Source organism: Anser anser, assembly GCF_964211835.1.
Source record: "Anser anser genome assembly, chromosome: 10".
Taxonomy (NCBI): domain Eukaryota; kingdom Metazoa; phylum Chordata; class Aves; order Anseriformes; family Anatidae; genus Anser; species Anser anser.
This window is the reverse complement of record NC_139730.1, coordinates 964,212-990,518: the sequence shown is the minus strand read 5'-3', so window position 1 is coordinate 990,518 and position 26,307 is coordinate 964,212. Positions and strand designations below refer to the sequence as shown.

The window sequence follows — 26,307 nt, the reverse complement described above, 5'->3', positions numbered from 1 at the left end:
CACGGTCTTACACAACACAATCATGCAGCTTGGAGTTAATTCTGTTAGTGACCAAAAAAGTAAGCCAACTTGCAGGGAACTTGCAATGTCAAGACAGCAGATAAACTTCACATGCCTGATACTGAGAGATCAAGGCCAAGTACAAGAGAAATCTGCTCATGAAGATAATATACGCAAGGCACCTTGCAGTATAAGACCCTCTTTCTTGCCAGCATTAGCTAACATTTCACATTTCTCTTACAACCATTTCTTTACCTCTTGCCACAGCTCTATCTGCAATGGGATTGAGACAAGAGTCAGGACCCATGAGGAAGTTCAACAGCTTCCAGAAAGACATTACAAACAGCAAGTTGACTCAGCTGTGCAATTCACAGTATAACTCCCTTGCGTTCCACTTTACCCCTTAAGATACTACTATGCATGTAAAATTGAACTAGAGTACAAAAATGACAGAAGCCCGGCGGAGTGCATGCGCAGGGTCCAGGCTTTACGCTCCCACATCTGTTCTGCCCTTGACCAGCCTTACACAGGAGAAAGCGTTTGAACCTTGGAGGTGAGGACAGGTGATGCAACATGCTTTTACTAAAATGTTCATCTTAAGACACAGCTACAGAACAGATCAGTGAAGTCACAATAAAACATCCGTATTCAGGAAAAGACTTGTAAAAAAAAAATGTAGCTAGCTCAGAAATAGGACAAGGCCACTATATAAGCCTTTTTTCACTGAAGAAGCACCATGTGTTCTGCGTCTGTAACAGGCTACATGGAGTGATGAACTCGATACTTGGTGGTACACAAAATGGCAAGTATAATAAGGTCATTTAAAATAATTATTTCTGTATTGATTTCTGGCTTTTCCAGTGTCATAAAAAGTTAAGAACTCCTACAAAACCAGTTTTATGAAGATAGTATTTCAGAAATACTAGCTGAAAATAATTGGCCTCATTTACAAAGAAGCAAAAGGAAAGGAATAGAAAAGGCATGGTTAGATAAGCTCAATACTGACTTTATATTTTCCATGAAAAGCATACACTGAGCATACACAATCAGTTACAGAGAACTACGCTTCTTGCTAAGAACTTTGTGACAGAAGTAGTAAAACTGCATTATCAGTACTTACAAACTCCAAAATGACCCCAGAGAAAAAGAATCCACCTCACTGAAATTGGATGCATTAGCTTTAACTAATAATCCCTAGAGTTAAAAAGAAACAAAACATCTCCAAGTCAATACTGCAGATCTTTATATTCAGAGCAATGCACTTTGATTATACGTGACATTATCATAAGTGACCAGTCCAAATAGAAATATCAGAAACAATACTTGAAATTAAAAAAGTTTATTTGAAGATTTGTAAAACAGCTCTGTAAGAGACCAACATTTCCAAGACACTACTATATAATGCATTTTCCTACTGTTAGAATATAAAAAGTCACAGTCCTTCAACTACCTAAACAAAAACATACATTTATGGACCAAACATTTTACTTCCAACACCAAGAAAGAAAATGGGTTTGAGAGTCAGACTAATAGCACCACAACTAGGTGATCACAACCCTCATGGGTCTGAGAGTCTGGATTTGTCATTGCTATGCCGTAAAGCAGATTCGTTAGGCACATCTTAACGTCAACAGACCCATGAGCACAGAAGAGTTCATACAATGAAATATAACTGCATTCTTTTTACATTCCACTGATGCAAACAGTAGCAAGCCAGAAACACCAAAGTTTCCACTAAACTCCAAGCATCCATTTCAGTACAAGAAAGTTTTCAGAACTTAAAAATGCCAGTTCCATATTAAACACACAACTTTATTCACTTTATGTTTACATAGTCTGTGCAATAGAGACATGTGCAATAGAAGGGTGAAGAACAAGACGTAGAAGTGGACAGTATTACAAGGATCCAACGATCACTTTGTTGCAGAGCAGCACGCCATTATACTGCTTTCCGATGATATTCGGGAGGGGCTACTTCATAGTCACTGGCACTAAACAATGCAGAGGAGTTCTTTGCTAAGTACCTATGAAAGATATTAAAAAGATTAAATGATTTTTTCCTAAAATCTGTTTAGCATCACAAGTGAATCAAAAGGCGCTTAACTGAGATCATAATGTTAGATTTATACTCTTGAAATCATTCATTCATCTACTAGAAAGTCAGCTGTCCAAAGCAATTAAGGACCTGACACCTCATGCCAAAAATCAAAGCCAAACAAGCTGGTGTCAAGCAGCTCTGGCTCCAAGTGAGCACAGGGAGGTTAAGATTAACAGGATGAAACGGTTTACATTTGAGGTTCAGTCAGCTGCTGCACTAGAAGTCAAGCTACTGGGGCCAGTACTCAGAGGGGCAGGGACAAGAGAGAACTGTGCGGTGTCCTATTTGCACAAATACAGAACCTACCTGGGTAAATGAATGATGGCTAGAGCAAAAGGAGCCATGGCCATCTGGATGTGTTAACAAAATACGCGTTGTATGCCATTAATTCTCATTTTACAGATTCAAGTATTTCTGGTCAATGCACTGGCTTCATGTTTTTTAACTTATCTGAAATCAAATGTCTACTTATTGTTGATAAATTTACATAATTTAATAGTTCACTATAATTGTAGTGGCTATAAAAAAGCAGATGACAAATGCTTCAACATTTATTTTGAAAAAAGTAGCAAACTTGGACAGTTTAAAATTGCAGACTAACAGATACATAAACATGTTTAACCAGCAATAACCTCAGTACAACTGGAGAGAAGTTAAACGTACTCATGTTACCGTACAGCAGCTTGAGAAACTTCACGGCAATGTTTGAAGATACCATACACAGGCCTAACGCATACATATACACACACACACCCCTATTCACTGAAAATAAGCAGACTTTTGTAACGCGACCCAAGTTTTTTCTTGCTAAAAGGCTTTAAAAAGTACTTACTTTAAGAAGTCATGCAAATAGTTTAACAGCAAAGCCAGACTCTTCTCATCAAGAGGTGTGTAAGCAAGCATAGCTCCGATTCGTACTGTTTCAAAACAAGTAGCACTTCTTGTTAGAGATGTTTAAGTATTTCAATAAGACTAAACCTATACTACCATATATATAAAGCCCAGGAATCTGTTTTTATATAGAACCTAACCTAAAACAATTATTTTCCATTCTAAGTCCTTGAATAACTGACCATTAGCCATATGGAGTAAAAAGAAAGAATGAAGCCACAGGTTTCAAAGTTGCCTGTCAAATTTCTGCAATTCACCCCCATTGATACTCAACACGGAATTATAAGCATTTAATTCTTCTAACCTCTCTTCAGAGATGAGATACTTACCAAATAGCCTCAGTAGATGTGGGGCACCATAGACTTGAGACATAGGAGCATCTGGGTGATCTGCTAAAATTTCAGCATATTGGGGCCTCTCAAACTTGTACAGTAGTTGTGTTCCCAGCATGACATTGAAGTATTCTTTAATTCCAGCCACAACTTCATTGACTGCATATTCCCTGGTAAACAGAGAAAACATTGCAGATCTTGTTCTAATGCCTGGCTGAACACAAGACTGGAGTTGGCTTGGTGAGTCTGTCAAAGTTCTGGAAGTATTTTACAAGCCTTCAGATTTTTTCAGGAAATTTGTCTGGAGACCTAAAAATGTACAGCTGCGAGGAATGATGCATTTCAAGACCTCCTTTAAAAACTGACTGTTTTGAAGAAAACTTGGTTTTAGTCATCTACTCAAATTAGCTTGCACAGTCTGTTCAAAGCAGCGAACTTCTAAGGACACTTACCAGCTCTTCGTTTTCAACTAAAGTTAATCCTAACTCACAACAGTTTAAAACTGTCTGATTAAAGTAATCAGACTGAACTACTGCTTCATGGAAGGGGACAGCCATCCAATATTTCAGGCAGTTGGCTCTTTGTAACTCTCAGTGCCGTACTCCTGCAGGCCTTCAACTTCACAACTAGCTGAAGAATAACTGTATAGGAATTTATTTTCTGTATAAGCAATCATGCTACACATCTTGAATAGTACAACTGTCACTCCACCCAGCAAAAATTTAAAGTGGCCATTACAACTAGATAAATATATTAAAGCACCCTGACAAGCTAATAATATACTTCCTCTTGAATGGAAGAGTAGTTTCACATTTCAGGCTTTTGTCTGCAAAAAGAAAAAGCTTCATTTAAGAATAAACACACCCTGTTTGTTGTCACAGCTGGACTGCTGATGCAACTACAAGCAAGAATCTTCAAAGTACCACCTCAGGAGGATTAGCTTTGCCCATCCGATTCTTTTAAAAGAAGTCATCATCTACCTGCCTGTCCTCCACCCCTTACCTCAGTGAGAAAGCCTGCCAATACACTAACACTTTTTGCTCATCTGCTATGTGGCCTTTTTGATAGTTTGTTCAGCTTACACACAGCAAGCAACACCTAATTTCTTCACCCAGTGTGGGAAGACTGAGCTAGAACGAAGGGGATGGAGAATGGTTGACTTGGCTTCTGTCAGCTTCCTTCAGGAAAAAAGCCTGGGGAAGGGCAGGGCATGAAGGAGAAAAAACATCCAGAAAGCAGAACCACGGCTTTGAATTACCTTCTCAGATTTCTTAACTCCTCGATCACCTTGGTCTCAAACATTAACCTGGGCATAGGGCTGGGATACGTTAAACAGCTTTACTAATTTTTCCATGAACTACAAGTGCAGCAACAACAGCAAAAGATGTAGTTAAGGTTTGAAATGACTGCTACTTACTTGTTATCAGTATTTCCTCGTGATTTCTTGTAGTTTGCATAATCCTCTAAAATAGAGTCAACATTCTTCTTGGCAGGAAGATAGAAGAGCTGGGAAAGAAACAAAATTGAATAAATACGAGTTGTCTAAATTGCACAGACATTTCTGTCTACATGCTAGCCTTAAACAGACAGAGATAAGGATATTTCTAGAATTAACAGGTTAAGGTGTTAATTCTTACCGAAGGAACATCAACTGTTTTAGTTGTGCATACTGAAATACTCCACAGCAACCGCATTCGTGTTCCCATTTAACATTTCTGCTGCTCAAAAGCAACCTGAACTGCCAAAGTCAACCCAAGAGCCAAAGGTATGCAGCAAAGCACACAAATGCCAGTGCAGACCTGCCTAGCACAGGTCACACGGCTGTTGCAAAAGCAACGGTGACAGCTTTGATTATTCTTTGTCTGCTTTGCTTCTTGCTTCTACAGTTCAGCAACGCGTACCACTGTGCGAAGCAAACAATGCCACTAGGCACATGCTGGGAAGTTTCACTGCCTGCACCATCTAACGACTATCACAGCTACATCACAGCTTACGGGACTGAAGACAAATATTTGTAGCTGTGATTGACTTTTCTGACAAAGACCAATCTTAAGATGGATTATCTTCCATCTTAAACACCATACACAGATCACCTGTACTCAGATACTAGTTCAGTCATACACTGCAAGGCTAAGCGTACAGTAAATTCACGGATTTGCTTTGTTTTTTTGAGGCACGGGCCCCAGTTCACTTACCATTTTCTTTTCACTATAGTCTGAAGATATTCAGGTAAAAAAAAATCCAGTCTGCAGAACTGGAGTCAGCGTAACGCATACTAGTACTTAAGCACCTTTCCTGCTGGTGCAAGCATAACATTTCTATTCACCACAAGTCAGCCTTATCTATGTAGGACAAGATTTTTGCTCATTGGGAAAACAGTACCTCAGAGCAGCAGTAAAAGTCAAAGCCTGCAATTGCAGCCTGTCAAATCAAAAACATACAATTTTCAATGCTATTTTCTATGCTTCTTGCCAATTTAAGTAAGCAGCTCCACATTAGAGTCATGACTTACTAACAAGTTTATGGAAGTATATTATACTTTTTAAAATGGAAGACTGTCTTGCCTAGATAAAATTCCTGCATCAAGAAGCTTTGTATAGATTCTACCTGGCAGAAAAGTTGAGAATCACTGCTCTAAGAGACTGTTTTCTGTCAGAGCTTTAGAACTTGAGATACTTTAAGAACTTGGCAATGAGTGACATGTAAACAAGACAGGAAGGAACTGAGATGGAACATCTACCACGTGCAGTGTTCCTACAGACTAATTCTCTACCAGCTAAGCAAACTGTTCTAAGCATGTTTGACCTGTTGGCATGCTTTGAGGAACACCACACTTTGTTTAAAATTACTCGACTTTCAAGCTTATGCCCAGTTAAACTGAATCTATTCTACAAATTTACATTCAGCTCTGTTGCATGGTCATAACTCACAGGTGACCTTTGTTTACACCAGCAGGCTTCTGTCAAACTCTACAGGAGATTTAGCTACCCTGCACTTGAAGAGGATATAAAATTCCAGTTTATTGTCCTTGCCTATACACAGATTTTTAAAATGTATTTTTTATTTATTTTTAGAAATTACCTGCTTTTGCCTGGTGATCAAGTCCCAGTCATCTACCAGCCATGGTTTCAGCTCTTCTGGGATTTTCACCTTTACTTCAACTCTGTTCATAAATGTTTCTTCCTGGAAAAAAAAAAAAAAGTGAAGCGACACTAATTACTTTCAGATAACTGTCCAAGATAAGAGTCAGCATATCGCTTGTTTCCACAACTCAAATACATCACTGGACTACGGAATTGCCAAAGTAGACTCCAGAGGGAACAGGGAAATAACTCAGATTTTGCAAGGCCACTTGGCAACCCTAGGGTTTTGCAAAATCATAGCATTTCACGCTGCCGTACCACAGAACAAACATTGCTGTCTGAGCAAAGCAACTCTATTTTCTGTCAAAAACCCTGTAAGAGAATCACAAACACATACACTTTCCACTGTTGGATCCACTCGAGCCCTCTTCTTCCTAGGAGGCTGAGGAGTCTCACTGGTACTGCTCCCCTCTCCAATTCCAGGAGCTGTACAGAAAAGAGAAATTATGCTGCTTAAGGAGTCTGGTAAGTCAGTAAGAAATGCCATTATAAAGAAAAAAAAATAAAGGATTTAAAAGTAAGATTCCGACTTCAAGTCATCTTTTACGTGCTTTTTGTTTTAATATTACTTGTATTCTGAACATCACACACTTGTGACTCTAAACTGCTATATTCATGCCTATCTGAAGATGGAGATTTCTGCATTAAGAACAAACCAGCGCATCGGTATCTGTAAGATTCTTTGGAAGAACGTTTTTGGAGCCAGTAACTCAGCTTTGTGAATTGGGCCCCATGTTAATAAAAAAACAAATCTAACTTACCAAATTATTTCAGATTCATGTGGATACCACTTTGCTTTTAATTTGCAGGAACTCAAAATCTTGACAAATAGTTTATGTGCAAATCAGCAAGTTATACATTCCTCCTGCTGCGGGGGAATGGACATTAAGATCCAGGAGGAACACCACAAGGTGATAGTGTAACCAAACTTGGTGGGGGCCGATTTAAGATCTTACTCCAGCTAAGAATCCTTCACTAAGGACATCCACTTCCATAAAAAAATAAAGATATACTTACTTTTCTGTTTGTTCTTTTTTGTTTTCCTGCAAGAAGAACACAAATTATTGCAAATATAAAGACAAGTATTTAAAGAATTGAAAGCCAGAAAAATTGTCCATTAAGCTCAGAACCATGATCAAATACTTAGCCTATGGAGTATTTCGGTAACAGCAAAAGAAAGGAGAAGTGTCAGGTATGATTTATCACTACAGTTATGATGCTTTAAGATTTTTCCAGTACAAGTGGTAGTATTCACCTTTGGGGGATTCATTAAACGTAAACCTACAGAAGTCCCGAAGACAGGCCAAGAACAAGTATTTTAGAACAGACCTGACCAACATTTATCAAGTAGCATCTACAGATATTTCATATTTTCCAAATACTTATAGATGTTCTACTTCAGCGTTTCAGGCATCACTTAAAGACAAAATACAGGACAAGGAAACAGAGGTGATGGAAACTATCAGATAAGTCTCAACTAGCTGACTTTCCAGAAAAGTATTGAAAAAACAAACAATTTTACCACTACAGCAGCGTAAGAAAGTTTGAGTATCACCATCAGAATTAATTATATGCATGAAGTTGCATGATGATGCAATCATAGGCAGTCCAAAGTTTAAGGGAGATCGTGATTATACTTACTGGAAACATTTGGAACAATATTGAAGAGTGTTGTTCCTAACTTTTATCATCTTCCAGATGCTGCTCTCTTAACACTTAAACACTTCAGACTTGTCTAAATTCTCTCTCCTTAGCCCTTATTTTTATTCCAACAGTTATGCTGAGAAGCTAACTCCCAAGAATTTTAAAAACACTATATGCAAATATTCAGATATGTCAAGACGTGTTAATGACAAAAATCAAGCTACTAAATTATTAAAACTAACTAAAATTAAACTTAAACTTTGTACATTTACTAACCTTTTCTAGAACATTTGAATTAAGAGTCTATTAGCCACGTTTCCATTTGCTCACTGTTGATAGGAATCCAGTTAAACCTCTCTCAAAAAAACAGAAATCAGTGGCCTGGATTCCAGATTGTGAGGATAAAACTCTTTACCAGTACAAGATTATTTCTTTGTTAATTCATCACAATGTCAAAAGACATTTGTATTCAGTCTTTGAACTGGGATTATGTCAGTCAGGAAGTAGTCAGTCTCAGAAAGGTCTGAAGACTGGAAAAGCAACACTTTTTTCAAGCTTCAAGTCACAAGCAATCATTAGGCTTAAAAAGAACTGTGGGCAGAATAAAAATCCCCTCTCCAGGAAGAGGTAACGATTGCCAAGTGAAGTCACTGATAATGGACTTGTGTATTGAAGAGAATGCCTTTTCTTCCAAACCTAGAGTAAACAAGTAGAAACAGGGAGTTCTTTTGAGAATTAATGTCACAAGATAAAAATAAAATCAGAACATCAGTCTAGAAGCAGAGTCTTCGAAAACTGGAGCAGACAGAATCTAAAGTACTTTAAGAACCACTGCAATTAGGACAGAAAACCACACCTATGTTACTGATGCACAAAGCCTAGCACAAACCCATTCAGGGCAGTTGCTTGTGCACTCCAGCCTCATTCCTTATTTCTTGATTCCTTACATTTCAAGTTACTACATCCGTGCTTCAAGTCAAAGCAGCCGTCTGTTCACAAAGTCTAAGACGAATCTGATTTAGGGAACAAAGATCTCAGGGTAGAGACAAAGCATTGCCACTCGGCAGATTTTCGATGCCTGTACAGCAGAGTGGCTGGAATAATACTCTTCACTAGGTTAAGACAGCTGTGCAGGATGAAATGCTTCTGTTGTGCAGAGTACCGTAAGCATGCAGTGCACTCAATATCCAGGAGAGAGATGCGGCATTTGTATCAGAGATTGTAGACAGCCTTATCGAGAGAAGCTGGAGCCCACGATAAGCAGCACATCTTAGCTAACCAGAGCACTTTACGCAGACCCAGCAGGCTCATTCGAGACATACAGCTGAAGAACATCACGCATGTTCCTCACGGTGGCAGGTCACTTACTGCAAAGGAATTCAAGTCCCGAAGTGACACAAAAAGATGAAACATCTAGGAACGGTTGAAACACATCCTTCCGTGCCATTTTACACCTACGTTACGAACAGCAAGCCTCGGAACACAGAGCAGCATTAAGTGTCTTTCAGGGTCATGTCTAGAGAATTGTCAGGAGAAAACAAGAATAGCTTAGTGAAGAATTCAACACATAAATAACATCAGGAGAAAAAGCAAGACATGGGAAAGTTTGCTTACTCTACAACTGTTAGGAGTCCGTGACCATCTAGATCAAATACCTGCTATTATCCACAGAATTCTTCCTTTCCCTAAATTCTTGAGCCTTTTAACAAGACTTAGAAATCTTTCAGAACCTCCCTACAACAGCTGGTTAGGATGCAAGCGGCAGAACAAAACTGGGCTACCACTTGGGGCTCTGGGATTTGAGGTTAAGACTCTTGTAAATGCCAAAGAGGGAGATCAGCAAGGTGCCAGTTTACTGACAATACAACAGCACAGATGCAAGTAAGCTGTCCAACATCTTGAAGTCTCTCCTAACACAAGGTGTCCAGTAACAAAAGCTTACATGAAAATATTGAAGTGTGAAAAGCAAGTACGTTGAATGGTCGTCACCAGCCCTCTACTGCTCTAGCAGCTTGGTTACTAAATCAGCTGCAGGGAGCAGCATTCCTGTCAAAATTCAGTTACAGCATCCAACGCTATTAGCAAAGGATAAATACCAAAGTCAGAACTATACACATCTCCTGCACGGTCAGGCAACCTGACCTCACATGGCACACCGAAGTAGAATAGGTAACGAGAGCAGGAACAGTCAGTAGTGCAGAGCAGCTCAATACCAGGAGTAAACAGTGGGTGGGAAGAGGGGAAATTGTAGAGATATCATTAGAGATAAAGTGTGAAGATGGACCAATTAATCCTTCCTCAAGACGGAAGAAAAAGACCAAAAACCCAAGCAGAAAGCATTAAAAAAGACAGGAGTCATCATCCTCCTCCCCCTTCTCAGCACAGTAACGAATTAAAATGAGGAACACGCTGCCACAGGATGCCGTGGAGGCCAGAGGCCCAAATGGTTCAGAATTTATTGGGTAAGTGTAAAACAGTCCTACAAAGGACTATTAAACCCATCACATGGATATAGCCTCCAACTCAGAAGTCCCTTGCTGACAGGCTGCTAGGAGCAGAGGATATTTTCGGTAGAAAAGCATCGCAGACTTGACTCACTTGAGGACTGTCCCCAGGTACGTGTTACAGGTGACCACCAGACAGCACAGCGGGTTAGGGAAGTCTCCAGCTGGAGCCAGAATAGCGCTTCCAGTGCTGTTACAGCCCCAGGCACCTGGCATGCAGGCAGTGCTCGTATGCTGCCTGACATTTGGAGGACGAAGCAGCTCGCATGAGAGCTACTAGCTACGCCAAAGGTAGTAGGGGATGCCCCGGAGGACACGCAGCAGGAGCGCATGCTTTTGAGTAACGTGTTCAGATTAAGAACAGGACTTCTGTTAGAAAAAGTAACAATAACTCATGTTTAAGTTGAGATACTGCTTTGAGAGCATCTCTGGTGACACTGCTTGCAAATACATCAAAAAAACACATCTTCTCAAACCTGTTACTCAGTGCCGTACCTTCACTCTAGTACTCTAGGTTGCCCTTCTTCCTTTCCAAGCACAGGCTGACTCAGGTCACTGATTTTAACATGATAATCACATTAGGCCCATCAAAGGTAGCATCAATTCTTAGAAACTGGAATTCAGCAGCACCATATATAAGACAGTCTGGAAAAGCCAGAATCTGTAGGGTTGTATTTTACTTTTGGTAACCCACAGAAAACACTTGTATGTTTACAATCGGAATTTTTCTAGTTACCATATGATGATTAATTTCAAAAGAACTGTGTACAATTTGCATTTCATGCATATTTCTATTTGATAAAATACCGCTTATAAATAGCTTTAAAAAACCTTTTGTACTAGTTGCTGCAATTTACAGAACAGTTACTCTGAGCAGACTCACGCCATGACAAAAATACAGTAGATTACAGAGCAAGATCAATCCTCACATTTGTACCACCACCTACCGCAGCAGCCGAGCTCTCAGACTTACAGAGCACAGTGCCGTTTATTACTGATTTCCATGGAAAGAGAACTCCAGGCTACAGTAAACATGCAGAACAACTGTAATCTTCTAGAACAATCCAGTTTCAAAACCCTGAAGTCAGTTGTCTTCCACTTTTTAAACAGCGGGCACCGAATGCATTTAGCTGCTCAGAACATAACCCTTCTCCCAACTGAGAACGTATGCATTCCAGAGAAACTAAGTACTGTTAGTCCACGCCAGCTTTAAAAAAAACACAATATTCTGCAGCACTTTGAATTGTTAACTGAATTGCTACCAGAGCTTACATCATTACAGCTGACGACTTTAAGAGTCGCTAAAGGAAATCTATGAAAGCAAGGAGATTTGGATTTCAGGATGAAAATCCTGGTTTGACAATCCATCCTTAACTCACCGCGTCGATATTGTAGGGGTCTCCAAACAGCAAACAGTATGCGCTCCATCTCGTCTGAAAAATCTAGGCACAATGGGGGTTGAGTTAAGGAAAGAATGTCAGACCTAGTGCTCAGCCTTTAAGAGAATCTATTTAAGATTCAGAAATTTACCTTTTTAGCGGTGTTTTACAATCTTATTGAACATTCCTGGAGGATATATGTTTCTTAGACTTATTTCCTTTGCATTCTTGTTTCGCTATCCGAGGATTAAGTTTCTAAAGATAAGTTTGAACAGTTCCCTCTGTTCAATCCTCCAAGAATGCTACAAAAGGTAAATTTTGAGGCCTAAATAGGTTGACAGCGTTCCCCTTTTAGAATAGTTGATCCGTTTCTCCCCCTCCCCACCAACGGTACGTTGTGTACCTGCAGCGACCTTAGATTTATAACAACAGAACAATCCCGAAGCGTGAGCTGTATCCCCAGATTTGTCAGAAGCCACCTTGACTTCAGGTGTAAGCAGGATGTGAGCAGCAGCAGTTGAGTCAATAATGTACAGTATCGCAACCCTACATCACTGCTAAGTTCAGTCAAAGCATTTCCTCCCCTCAGCCTCCAGGTAGGGAAGAAGACAGGGAGACTTTGTTGGAAGAACCAGAGGTCTAATTTAGAAGGATGCTGGTAATGGCTAGAGACTAGGAGCAAGATCAGTGCAACAAGCATATGGGACCCTGTGATAGATACCTTTCACATCGCAAGACTGCTGTTTTAATGACAGGTTTTCCTCCTTCCCCTTTACTACCCTCATCTTCCACCTTCAAGAAATTAAATTTTCATGGTGGTTGGAACGCTTTCAGAGAATTAGTTTCCTGTACGTTCTGCTACACCAGAAATGATCGCTAATGCTTAGTATTGTGATGACAGCAAAAAGCAAAACCACTCCCTCTGCCCAACTGGTTTTAACTGAGAGTGAAGACAGACCCGGTAACATGCTTTTGAGCTTTGAATTGAAACAGAAGCTTAAGATGAAGTCCTTTTTGCTGCGTCAGTCTACCTTGGATGCAACGTTATTACATGTGGTGGAGAGGATTAAGCCGACTGAGTTCTACTGCTTTTCAAGTGGAGGTTAACATTTAGCATTTTCTCAGCCCCAGAGAGCAAGTCACCACCCCACTGCAGTCAGCCTGAGCTCCCAAGATGCCTGAAGCTGACAGTACGGGGATCCTGCTCCTGAAGTTACTATTAGGATGTTCTCTGTAATGCAATTTGTAGTCATCAAAACATTTACAATTGAGTCATCACCACCTATGTCAAAATTATACATTAAATTAATTCTACTCCTACTGAATAAAACACAAGCAGACTCAAGTGCAACAACCCCTCGAGCAGTCCCATTAGTAATTACCACAATTTAGATATTTTAATTAGTTTTTAATGACTTTCGTTAGGAACTGTCTGAGCAGGCTTTTTTCCCCACCCCCTCCAAATGAAGACAGACTGACTACGTCCCTGTCAGAAGCCCGTCCCAAGCTGACAAAGCACACGAAACCAGAGTGCTTAAGGCACCTCGGAATCTGTAGCAACAGACCAAAGGAATATGCACATAGCATTATGACCAGATCCATCTGACTCCCCATTTCGGAGAGCAAAAGACAATTTATAGCCTTGGGTAGGTTTTGGCCAGCTGCAAAGTGAAATCTGCATTCAGGATCTAGAGCAAAAAAGCCTTTATCCACTGCCACTGCACTTCTCAAGCCAACGATACTTATTTTGTAACGCAAAGTTACCCATAAGTGAGGCATGAAATGCGAGGCTGCTGCCAAATGCTCTTAGCTGCTGAAATGACATCCCTTCCTTCCTCATGAAGGCTAGAATCATAAAAGGAGTCAGCAGTTGAAAACATCTAAAACATCACATTAGAAATGAGTATATTCATGATTAAAAAACTGAAGTACTACCCCAAACAGAAGAGTTTCATGGCACATGAGCAAAGCAAAAGATCTATGAGAATCTAAGCGTAAGGCCACACAAGCCTATTCTGAAAAACAAAAAAGATGGAATGGAAGAAGTCTGACAATTACATTCTGAATTTTTTTTTCTAATAAACATCTGAGCTTGCTTCTGGTCTCTTGAGATGCAAAACCATTTGATAGCATGTGTTTAGATTTGGAAAAGACAGGAAAACACCAAAGGCTTCCTAAACACAGTTTTAACAACTGTACAGTAAGAAGGCAAGGTATTTTAAGGATTTTTTTTCCCCCCACATAAGTGCTTGTGCAGCCTGGAAGAGCTGCAAAGTTCTGCACAGAAACCAATTTCACTAAGATACACAAGTCTTATGTGGACATGTCATAACTGAGTGTCAGGCAACTAACTTGAGAGGAATAGTATGCAAAAGAACTATGAAGTGTTAATGTTTAACCTACTCAGTACCTTAATCCGAGATTAAACATCGTTCAATCTTGGAAGACAGTTTTAATAAAGTAATTCAACAAAAGCCTTTCAGATACCTCAAAAGTAAGTTGTCTGCATGGGTCGTGTCAGGAGTAAAAGAATGGTTCTTTAGGCTAAACTATAAGAAGAAAACTATTTAAAGATCAACAGTAGAACTTACAAGCAAAAGTTTGAGTTTTTTTGTTGTTTGTTTTTGTTTTTAAATAAAAAGCTTCTTACACTTCAACATTTTTCTGCTGCAGACCAGATGTCTTCTTGCCCGGAGCAGCACCTCTCATCTTCCCCTCTGCATATTGCTCCCTTTAAAAAGAATACATTTGGCAATAAGACTAACAGGAAAAGAACCTTGTTCTCCCCTCAAAAGAGAATAGGTTATAAAGAATATTCACAAAACTTCTAGTAAGTGATTTCAAGTCTTATTTGGGATAAGGAGGAACAAATTCAACTCAATAGCAAGAAGAGGACTCTAAGGGTTGAACTAGATGCAACTAGTTAGCAACATACTAACTGCTTCTGAAAAACAGGGCATTCTAGATAAAAGCACTTTTGTTACACAAAAAAAGAATTAAAAGACTAGCACTCATAAAAATCAAAGTATTTGTATGCATCTTGAAGCTGTCTGAGAAGATAACAGAATGGTTTAGGTTGGAAGGGACCTCTGGAGGTCATCTGGTCCAACCTCTCTGCTCAGTCAGGGCCACCTAGAAAAGGTTGCCTAGGAACATGTCCAGACAGCTTTTAAATATCCCCTAGGAGGGATATCCTTTGCAGTTAACAATGTATTTTAGGGATACTGCATGAGGATCATTTTTAGTCACCTAATTTCTGTGTTATAAAATGTACTTGCGGTTAGTCAGGTTGCCTCTCCATTTCATCAACCTACTCCTCATTGAAACCTGAAATAAGTTTTAAAACTAAGTAAAACTCTCAAATTTCTGGAGCACGGAGATCAGAATACTTCTATAGGCCAAAGCACCGCAAAGAACAGGGACATGCTTCTTGAAGGCGTGTGTTGTGGTTTTTCTTTTTTGTTTGTTTTGAACTTACTGCCCTCCTTTGATATATAGCTGTTGGATTGAAGCCCTATAGAGAAAAATATTCTGCTGACGAGGACTAACACAAATACTTACTGATTGGCCTTTTGAAGTTCTTTTTGTTTCTGCAAATTGGTATCCACGTATTTGAGCACTCTGCTTTCCGGAACCCATTCATCCCAGCTGGAAAAAAAAATAAAAATCAAACAATCGTTCAAAAACACCACAGAATTACATTCTACATAAAATAAGATCAATTAAAAGCTTTGCAGAATTTGAGACTGAACTTTGCTTTTGTGACAAGTCACGGACTGGCACAACTGAGTGTAAGTTACTAAACGCATTCCCCACTGTCTGAAGCTGTAACAGCTTCTCTAGGGAACTGTAACCCTCAGTCATTTCTGAAAGTTTCCCAAACTTGAAGGATAAGCAATTTGGGAGGGACAGGACTGTCTTAATACAGAAGAATCTCAGGAAAAATAAAAATCTACACTTATTAAATTGTGGGGCATCTGTAGCCATAACTATATTATGAAGCGAGTTTCTTTTATCTATTCCAACATTTTATAGGTTAACAAATTCAGCAATAAGATCTTACTGTAAGAAGAAGAGCTCTGATTTCTGTCTGTGAAGGAAACCAAGATGGCATGAATATTTGAAGAATCTGAAGTGAACGATTTAAGAGAACAGGTGTTGGGGAAATTGCCATTATGAGCAAGAATTCCACTTTGACAAAGAGTGGATAATCCGAGCAATCTGACAAATTATTTCAAATAAAAGCACATTAAAAGTGGCCAAGCTACTCTGAAACATGCAAGTTAAAGCTCTTTATATGAGTCCTGTGTCATTTTCACTACATGGCAATAGCTGCCACCCTTGGAACACCAAAGTGACAAAAACCAATGCCACCGCAGGAATAAAGTTTCCAAGATCAAGACAAGCCAAGCTTTGCATCCAAATGTTAGAGAAACAGACACACAGCTGTACGTATTCTAAGGTTACATTTTTAGGATAGTGCTTTGGTCAGATAGGTAAGCTCCTTATCTTACTCCTGCCTGTACAGCTGTGAGACCTCCAAAGAAGTGTTATACGACTGCCGTACACGTTATGTTGTATGATGAAGAAACTTCATATCTTGTTGGTATTTGCAGAAAAAAAAATAAGCTGAGCAATTAACAAGTAACAAAGGACCGTAATTACAGAACCCAAAGTTAAAGAATCATATTGTCCCAGTTGTTAGATCTTGCAGCAAAGCCACTTTTAATGTAGCTAACTGGAAGCTTGGAGGCAAAAACCCCTCAAATAATGCAAGCATGAAAAGAAAAGCAGGAGTCACATCATTTACGGCACCTTTCAACACTGGAGATAAACTAGGAAATGAAGTATCATATTTATGCTGCCTCATTGATACAGAGCAGCCCGCTTAATAATCAGTTACACTCCCTGTAGCTGTCAGCATTTACAATAAAACATTTATCTGCCCATTGGCAGGAAGGGGCAGGGGGTGGGCAGGCAGATGCATTTAAAGAAAGCAGTAGGCATTAAAATATGACGTTCAGCTTTTATTCAAGTCAGCGAGATCAAGATATTAGCAACAGAATCTTCACTCAAGGGCCTGCAGCACTGAAATGAAACAAATCAGAAAGCCTTCTGAAGTCTGAACAGCTAAAGCTTCTATTCACTAAAACCCTCTTTTTCTTAAATTTGAAACTGAGTAACAGAACAGAACTCAAATTAAAGAAAAACTACACAAACGTAACAATCTCATGACAAAACTAATCTTTAGTGAGCTGAACATTATATCATGAAGATATCTTTATTCTTTAGAAGTATCTTACCAAGAATTCTATTATGTTTGCAGAAGGGAAAAGTATCTCTAATGGCACCTTTGCGTGAAAGGCCAGAACCAAAACACAGGCTAAAACTGCTCCTGTGAAACACTGAAATAGGTAGCTCTTCCCATTCTGAAAGCAGCCTTCACAAAGGCATGTTTTCCCAAATCTTTGCTGCCAGAAGCGATTTAAGAGTGAAATACACTGTGAGTAGAGCACTTTGATCCACTGCACCAAGGATTACGTCTCATACCTGCATGCAACAGGAAAGTTTTTGCACTAAATATTTCTGCCAGGGAGGAATTACAATAACTGTCGTCAAACTTGAACAGAGTACTGCAAAGCCTCCCCATTCATTAGTCTGCTGACACCCTAAGCTAGGTTGTCTAGATAACCAAGGTCTGCAGGAAACAGCTAGTTAGGCAACGTTTTCTTTGTGTTACTATCAATCATTGACTCAGCTGTACAGAAATAGTCAGGTCAATTTTACAGAGCCTTCTGAAGACACAGAGGGCAGAGCTTGTCCATCAAGGCAGTATTCAAACTGATGAAAAGAGACAATGAAGGTCTGCTTCCATTTTATGGAAATACTTACTTTTTATTCCAACCACTGTAATGGATAAAGTATTTCACTTGCTTGTCCTTTATGGCAACCTTTACACACTGGAACAGAGAAAAGCTTGGTCAGTACCAATGAGAACAAAAAGATCTCTGAATGAGTTTTGCTTTGCAAGCTTCCAGAGACTCTAAACATGCGGAGACTCCATGCAAGCAACTGAAATACCTGGCAGCAAATTCACAGCAGCAAGGAAGTTCTCTAACACAAGTCACTGCCTATTTGCAGATTTGGAAGGGCTAGGCAAACAAAGAACTCTGCTCAACTATCCAAAGGGCCACCTTCATTGACAAGAAGGATCGGAACCCCCTGAGGATGACCAGAAGAGCAAACAAGCAGTCACTTAACTACCCCAAGGTTAGCCAAAAGCCATTCACTAAAGAGCTTGTTCACATGCAGGCCCCTACCTCACAGACAGGTAAGCTGGCTGAACTAGAGGAGTCCTCAAAAGTAAAAAATAAATAATACGGATCTCTGCAGTCACAGAGAGCGCATTATATTCAGTAGAAAGGGTTGCAGTAAAGGCTTTTTCTAGATTAAGAATGTACAAATGATGTAAGTAAAAACAGTTATTTCTGTTAAAGGCTGGCCTATGAAGACAACAACTGCCTTACTCACCAAGATTAAGGTGAGACCATTCAAAAAGGTGACACAGAAGAAGGTTGCTCCAACTAGCCCACAACACCTCTCCGAAGCATCCCTCCCTGAAACTCTTCTGTCTGACAGTTCCGCAGGGCCCTGCTGGCAGCCTGCAGGACATCGCCTCAGCTCAGCCAGAGGAAGACAACGAGACGAGCCGGAACAAGCACGCACACGGCTCAGTAACTGAACTTTCTCCTGCACCCTGACAGGTAAGAGCTCAAGCTACCACATCTGTATAAAAGGAGAACACAGCCGGAGACATGCCTCTTCCTGCAAAAACACAACCCAGAAGACAGACTACGTAACCCTGCCTAGTCTTATCTTTGTGCCTGTCCATGTTCCTGAAGTCCTAGCTACGCCAAATTAAATCTGCCAGCTTCATCTTGGATAAGGCACTTCATCCAGAAAGGTAAAGTTTTGCTCTGGAGGTGCTGGGATACAGATGCCACTGTACCACTTCACAACATCCTCAAGTTACTTCACCACTGAAACATGAAAGCACACCCTCTTTGGCTCTAACTTCTAATCCCTTTTCTCTTGCCACGCTGATCGAGTCACCTTTAAGTACTGCTGAGAATCCAGAGCCTTCTGCCGCACAGCATTTTCTCAAGACCACAGTCATAACTCCTTCCCGTACCTTCTCCAATTTAAAAAAGCATTAATACTTAGGTGTCAACATAGAGCAGAACATTGTATTTTACTGCTGAACTCAACACCATCGTGCATGGAACAAACTCAGTGTCACCCAGACTTGCAATGAGGAGGAAGGGTATCCTAACCCTGTCTGATACACTGCTGCGCTGGTTGCTCATTTTGACTTGCTAGCTCACTGCAGACCTGGACATAAAGCCAAAGACAGACCGTAGGATAAAAAAGTCTCTTTGTTTTGAAGAATATAAGTGAGCACAAAGTAAAAAATTCAAATATATTCCTATACCAAAATATTTTCCCTCCTGGCTGCACCTATTTTAGGAAGCAGAAAATTTACGTGTAACCAGCACTTCCAGTCAGCTTAGAGCAGTTGAAAGGTAACAGCTTTCAGCTGGAAGGGTCTTAAGTAAACCCCATTTAATTTTGCATTGCACAAACAGATCCTACACGTTGATTGACCAGTCATAACTTTTGATACTATTCTAATGCAAACACAAGTGCTTCTCTGATCATCTTGCTGTGGGAAGCTCAGGATGCGGTCACCACAAAACGAGTAACTTGTACATCGAGAATCACTGAGCAAGATTAGATCAAAGGAAGAGCAGAAAGCTAAGGCTGTTATCCATTACAAACCATTCAAGTATCCCTGTAAAAATCAAAACCCAGTTCCTCCTGCCACTTCAGGAGCCTGGAAGGATCCAGATCCTCGGTGTAAATAGCCAGCTGAAAGCTCTCCCTACCACCACGTCTCTTGTGATACCAGGTAACATTTACTGACGCCAAAACCCACTGGAAGCAAGTCTTAGCTTAAAGCATCCCACAAATTTCTGCAAGTCTTCACATCCACACAGCTTCAGAAGCCCCATCGGCAGTTTCAGAGGAAGCAGGGGTAGGCAGCCAAATCAGGAGCTACACCTCCGATAAAACGGATGGCGTGGCAGTGGCATCTGCTTAAGGCCCGGAAGAAAACAGCGTAACTGGAAGCGCTGCACCACAGAGCTGCAGCTGAAGCAGTCAGGACACTTCTCCAAGCCACAAGTCTGTAACTCGCAGCTTCTGAGGTTAAAGGGACAGAACTGAGAATGCCAGCTCCTCCGTCCAGTTAACGCAGCAGCACTTTCCTCAGTGCTGTCCCACGTGAAGACCACTGAGTGTACTCAGCCATCCGCACCTCTGAGGGAGCTCAAACTGCTCTCTACCAGGTCATGCATTAGCTCCAGCACCAAGTTTTACAGATACAAATGCCTTCCAGTGGTTTTTTTTTTTTTTTTTTCCTACGAACATGCGTATTATAGAAGTTGAACACAAGATCTAGCCTTTAGTAATTTACCAGCACAGCTGCATGGTACCATTGTGGTGCGTTTTTTTTTTTTTTTAAATTAAGCTTTTCTATAATATAGAGCTACAGGGTTTAAAACTAATTAATTGCATACATTACCAGGTTTTCCTTCATTTTAGCTTCTGGCCTCAGGCCAACAATGTAAGGCATAGCAGGTAAATGTACACAACTCTTTACTTTCCCGGGCAGCAGTCAGAACCGCCTGCAGCAGTAAGCAGCCACACGTACCTTTGCTTCATAAAGGAGAGGTCCATGAAAACAAAGCACTCGCTCACCTGAAAGAAAGTTGCAGATAAGCGTCTTAGAATAATCCTCATATATCATTTCTGCAAAATATACGTTATCAAGTGCAGCACAGAACGAATCCCAGGTCAACCAAGCAAGAAACTCGAAGGCAGAGTCTGATCTGAGAAGCAGGACGGTGTCTGGAACGTCAGCTTACTCTCGTACAAGAGGATAACGGCCGATTATTGAAGCCACGAAGGAAAGACTCCCGAGGGCTTCCCCGAAGAGCACGCATGCCAGGACAGCTGCACACAAGCCACGTCCGAGCCTGCCAGAAGGGCTGGTTATTCCGGCAAACGACCGGCCCCAAGCCCTGTGCTCCTGCCCGCACTGCTGGCCGCTGCCAGCCAAAGCCACAGGCACCCCCCCGTCCTGTCGCCAGGCTGGCCCGCAGAGCTCCTCCCAAAGCCTTGAGTTTCGGATGCAGAAATGAAAACACCGGTCTGCTACACGTGGACGACTCCAGCAGGTAAAGCCATTTTGCTGTGAGGGATTCCTCAGTCTTCACAACGTTGCATGTTCACTCAGAGCGGGGAATTAGCTCTCCAGACGAGATGTCACCCCTCTACCTTAAGCTGCAGGCACAAAGGAAAGCAACGTTACCTGTCCTCCTCCTCCTCTGGTATGAGGCAGAATACCCGGGATTTCCAGTACAAGGAAGTCAGGAAAAGAGAGACCCCCACACTTTCTTCCCACCCCACTCGTGGGACAGAAGAGCGCCAGGTTCGTGCAGCAGCAAGAAAAGTGCTCGCTTTGTGCTTTGAAGTGGGAAGAAATTGTTCTTCAGGTCCGTCCGTCCGCCCCTTCCCAAATGGGGAGAGCTCATTGTGCAGGGCCACTGCAGGAATTTGGGCGTGCTTAACGAAGGATATCTGGGGACAGATGTTTCCTTCCTGAGAGCCGCGGTACCTCACGTTTTCAGAGGGGCTGCATAACGTGCTCCAGGGTGCGGCACACATCCAGCTCTTGCCACAACTTCCAGGCCGTGCAGGGCAGAAGTGCTGCAGCAGTCACAGCTCTAACAGCGCGGATCTGCGGACAGGGGGCTGGGAAAGCGGCCCCCAGGAGCAGGAGGCCCCATCAGGGACACATCTTGAGCTCCTTGCGAGCAGCTCAGCAGTGACTAAGGTGGGAACGACCAGAGCACAGGCTGCAGGTTTAGAGGTGCCCTCTATTGTAAATTTTACTCTGCTCTTCAAAACCCATCTCTGCGTACCGAAGGGATAAATTACAGCCAACGGCATGTGGAGCCATGAGCTCCGACCCCTCTTCCAACCTGTACTTTTCTGGCTCGATTTTGACCCCACAGACACGTAACTAACTCAACGTTAGCGTAGCTTTTAACCAGCTCGATGCCGGAAGGACGATCGGCGTACAAACCGCTGCAGGAATTGAACATCACCGCATCCCAAGGCCTTGTGGTGAGGTGGCGGAGCAGCTCCTGCACGCATTCCCAAAGCCCACGTCTGGCAAGGTCAGCGAAGCTCTTCTGATGCTGCTTGAAGCAGGTGAGGGAAGATGCAGGCACCACTTCACCAGCAAGACTGGGAGACGAGCAGACACAGCAACGGTCTGTCCCGCCACAATAACTACACTCGGACGTCATCTCGCCCATCCAGACTTGGAAATACCCAGCTGTGAGCTTACCGCCGTGTTCCTACCTCGAGTAGGACGAACAGCGTACCTCGCCCATGGGGTCACACGCTCTCCACGGAACCGAAACCAGTACTCACTGTTAAGTCTACGAACACAAAACTGTGCCGTAAATGTATTTCAACCTGTAAAACGCTTTTGTATGTCTAGAAAAATATTTAGAGAGCTGTTAACGGAAGCGCCCATTTCGGTACATTCAGTACTTTGTCGTAAAGTCCGAACTTCTTTACAGTCACGGCTAACAACTGCGGACTGCAGCACCCTCATCCTTCACACAGCCCACGAGCACTGCTGGAAGCCACACCTCCCCTGCAGTCGTTACGCAAAGTCCTTCTAGGCAAGATGTCCACATCTACTATGAGCAAGGACACGAACCTCGGCGTTGCAGGAAGGTTACCATGAGCACAGAGGAACGCCAACGGGCTCTTCCTCCTCCTCGGCTTACCGCAGGCAGGCACAAGGCTTCTCCCCCGCACCTACAGACCGCTTCTCTCCTGCGCTGCAGAGACACCCACACCTAGTTATTATCCCAGAGACGGGGTTTGTAAGAGAACAGTTCTTCAGCTAAAATAGCTGGCAGAAGCTAGCTGAAGATGCTCTGTAACACTTGAGAACGCCACGCGACACAGAACATCCCTGCTGCGCCAACGGCTTGCACCCAGGCAGGAGCGGGCAGCTCTCCTGGCCCCGCTGTCGACACCTTCAGGTGAGAAGAGCTTGGGGAAGGCAGAGCTCAACTGCCCACTCCTTCAATTGTTCTACATGCAGAGCATTTATAGAAACAAGAAGTTCCACGTTCACATCGAAGGGAAGGTTTGTGTCACGGCCCTGACATACAATTCGGTAACCAGCATCTTGAGAACAGACAAAAAACAAATCGCATCAGCACCATCAGGAAGAAAAACCTGCTTTTAGCCTCTCAGAAGTTGAACTTATGTCTGAGGAAGACTCCCAATACATTTTCCATTTGCTTTTAAAAAAAAGTCAGTGACAAGATTAACACCCGAGATACCAGCCGCCATTAACTCACACCGGACCAGACGCCGATCTCCTTTCTGACGCCAACATCAACGCACAGCCCTTTCGTTTCACAGGGTACTCACACTTCCCGTTTGACATTCAGATTTTCCTAGCTTTCATACATTTTCACAACAAATGCAGTCTCCTCCTCGGCCATTGCTTTGTGAAGAGTGCCAATACAGACAACTTCTAAGCGCACCTATCATTTCGCTTGAAAAATCTACAATTAAAATAATTTTACTCGTCATGTTGTGAATGCCCACAATAAAGCACTTAAGCCTTACGCCTGCAGGAAGCTTTATTCATGGGACATTTCTCCATTTCAATGCTAATGTTGAGATTACAAACATCTACATTTAGGGAAGAAAGTCCAAATCTGAACGTCTGTTATAAATTTACGCTGCATGTATTCCTACAGCTATGAACTGTTTGTCTGGAATTCTACTCGACCTTTAGCTTCTGCAGCTCATTCCATCTCGCATTAACTCAGTTATTACAACGTGAATCGCACGCTAAACTCCCGTGTATTTCTGCAGGTTAACAACGCTGGTGTCGGCGCGTGGTATGTGGACGCCGACGCACAACCGAACACGTCCTGCCGCCAGCTGCCCCGATGCACACCCGAGCAGCGCGGTGAGGGACGCAGAGCAGCCGGCTTCCAGTCCTTCTTCTGCGAGCTGCATTTTTAGAGACAGAGCCACGGTGAGGGACGGGGAAACGAGTTTTCACTTGCCTGTACCAGTACCAACCACAGCCACTACCTAAAAATCGAGATGCGTACAAAGGAAGCCCCGTAGGAAGCATAACCTCATCCGTTATTGTCCTAGAACGGCGGGCGCCTTGACGGAAGCGTGGATCCTGTGAGCCCACCCCAACCGCTGCGTCGCCCCAGCACGGCGCCCACCGGAGCTCCCCCTCAAGCAGGGCGAGTGACGAGCACACCTCAAGGCTGAGAGGACAAAAGTCCTGACGCAGCCAGGAGGTTCCAGCGGTTTTAATGCCCACGCTTGCAAGAAAATTGAGCGTAGTGTGAACGAGGGGAGAAGGGCGGTCTCGGGCCTTATGGGCAGGAAAGCCGAGAAGAAGGAGATGAGGACCGGAGGGACGCCAGCCCTTCCAGAACAGTCTCTCTGGCTGAGGTGCAGGGAACGGACGCTTCCCACCGACTCCCGGAGCGCTGGGGCTGAGAAACGCAGCCTAAAACCCAGCGCACCCCCGGGGGAGAGGAGGCCGCAGGGGCCCAGCAGCGGGTGTCGGAGCCCCCCCGCCCGCTCCCTTTGTCCCTTCCCGGCCCGGCCCGGCCCCGAGGCCCCCCCCCCGGCCGCCCCCCGCTCACCCTCCTGGAACTTGGGCTTGGGGTCCTGCTTGGGCGCCATTTAGGAGCGCCTCGCGCGCCGCCCGCCCCCTCCCCCGGCGGCCTCACCGCCGCCGCCGCCGCATCACGCGCGGCCGGCCCCAGCCCCCGCCGCGCCGCGCATGCGCCGCGCCGCGAGGCACGCTGGGGGTTGTAGTTCGCCCCGTCAGGAGTGTGTGTGTCGTGTCCCCCCCCCCTCCGCGCCCCGGGTCGTGGCGGCTGCGCGGCTCTGCCCGTGCGGCTGCGGGGGGCTGGGGAGCGGCGCCGCTGATGCGAGGCTGCACGAAAAACAAAAAAAAAAAGCGAAGAGGGACAAAAAAAATATCACACGCCCAACGTGGGGCTCGAACCCACGACCCTGGGATTAAGAGTCCCATGCTCTACCGACTGAGCTAGCCGGGCACTGGGTAATGCTTCTGGCTCCGCTCTACTCGGCAGCGCCGCCCGCGGCCCGCCCGGCCCGGGACGGGGCCCTCAGGGGGCGGCCGCCCCCCGCCACAGCCCCCGGAGCCCGCGGGAGCCGAGCCGCGGGGCAGGCGCCCACCGTCGGGGGCTGCGGCCGGAGCTGCCCGCAGCAGCGTCCCTGGCGCCTCCTGCCCTCATTTCTGCAAGGTTAAAGCTGTGCGTGTGGGCAAACCCCTCGTATTTGAGCAACTGCGCTCTGTTTGTACATGCAGCCGAAAGTTTATTGTTTTTTTCTGTCAGAATGTTTCCTGTGATTATTCTGCCGTATCTGTTTTCATATTTTAACGTTATCACTTCAAAAAAAAAGAAAGAAAGAAAAATGCTAGCCAGGCAGACAGAAGTGGAGCAGCACTAGACGTAACCGTCTGGGAAAGCTACGGGATGTTTCAGTGTAGTCTGACAGCGCCAGACAGTCTTCAAACCGTCATGTTGTGGTTTTTTTTGAAGAGATAAGGAAATAAATATTTTGCAATTCCACATACGCTTCCTGTGCAGACTGCACTCGATGCGGTGTGGGGTTAGGAGGGCACCAGAGCCACATTACGCGGTTTGTCTCCTCAGCGTCTCATCGCGCTGTATGCTCGTCTTCCACAAATGTCGTTGTTGCGGTTTTCCACCAGGCGGCCCACGCTCGGGGCAAAGGATGGCACCTTTGGCTGGCAGCGGCGCCCGCGGCAGGACCTTACACCCAGAGCAGCAGGGAGAGCCACCTGAGCGAGCAGAAGGCACAGGCCGAGGGGCCAGGAGCCCCCCACGTCCCCAGCCCTGGCTGCAGGGGCCCAGAGGCGAGGCCTGGCTCAGGCCGCGGGAGCAGGAGCACAGCCACACGGCGCGGCCGCCACATGGAGCCCTCACAGCCCCCAGCCTCGGGCGAGGGGCATCGGGCACTGGGCCCAGACGAGCCCTGGGCAGAGGCCGGATCCTTCCCAGCGCGGGAATGTAAGTGCTGCGGGTCAGTGCCCCCTCTCTGGAGATATTTAGCAAGTAGGCCAGA

At 43.6% G+C, this 26,307-nt stretch overlaps 1 protein-coding gene across 5 annotated transcripts; it reads right to left on the bottom strand.

Annotated features, from left to right (window-relative positions):
• Positions 1-1,323: 1,323 nt before the first annotated feature.
• Positions 1,324-24,986, bottom strand: MORF4L1 (mortality factor 4 like 1). 5 transcript variants are annotated; one of them, XM_083850356.1, is made up of 14 exons: positions 24,831-24,982; positions 20,765-20,811; positions 17,884-17,951; positions 16,055-16,120; positions 15,553-15,639; positions 14,642-14,722; positions 11,992-12,054; positions 7,482-7,507; positions 6,802-6,890; positions 6,403-6,504; positions 4,739-4,827; positions 3,319-3,491; positions 2,931-3,015; positions 1,324-2,024 (listed from the first exon to the last, which is right to left on the bottom strand). In XM_083850356.1, exons 1-14 carry the CDS (start codon positions 24,868-24,870, stop codon positions 1,940-1,942), a joined length of 1,101 nt encoding a protein of 366 aa, XP_083706482.1. In that variant the 5' UTR covers positions 24,871-24,982; the 3' UTR covers positions 1,324-1,939. The 5 variants fall into 5 exon arrangements, with proteins under 5 accessions (XP_083706482.1, XP_083706483.1, XP_083706484.1 ...); XM_083850357.1 differs by having other exon boundaries at positions 16,055-16,081; XM_083850358.1 differs by lacking the exon at positions 11,992-12,054.
• Positions 24,987-26,307: the final 1,321 nt, after the last annotated feature.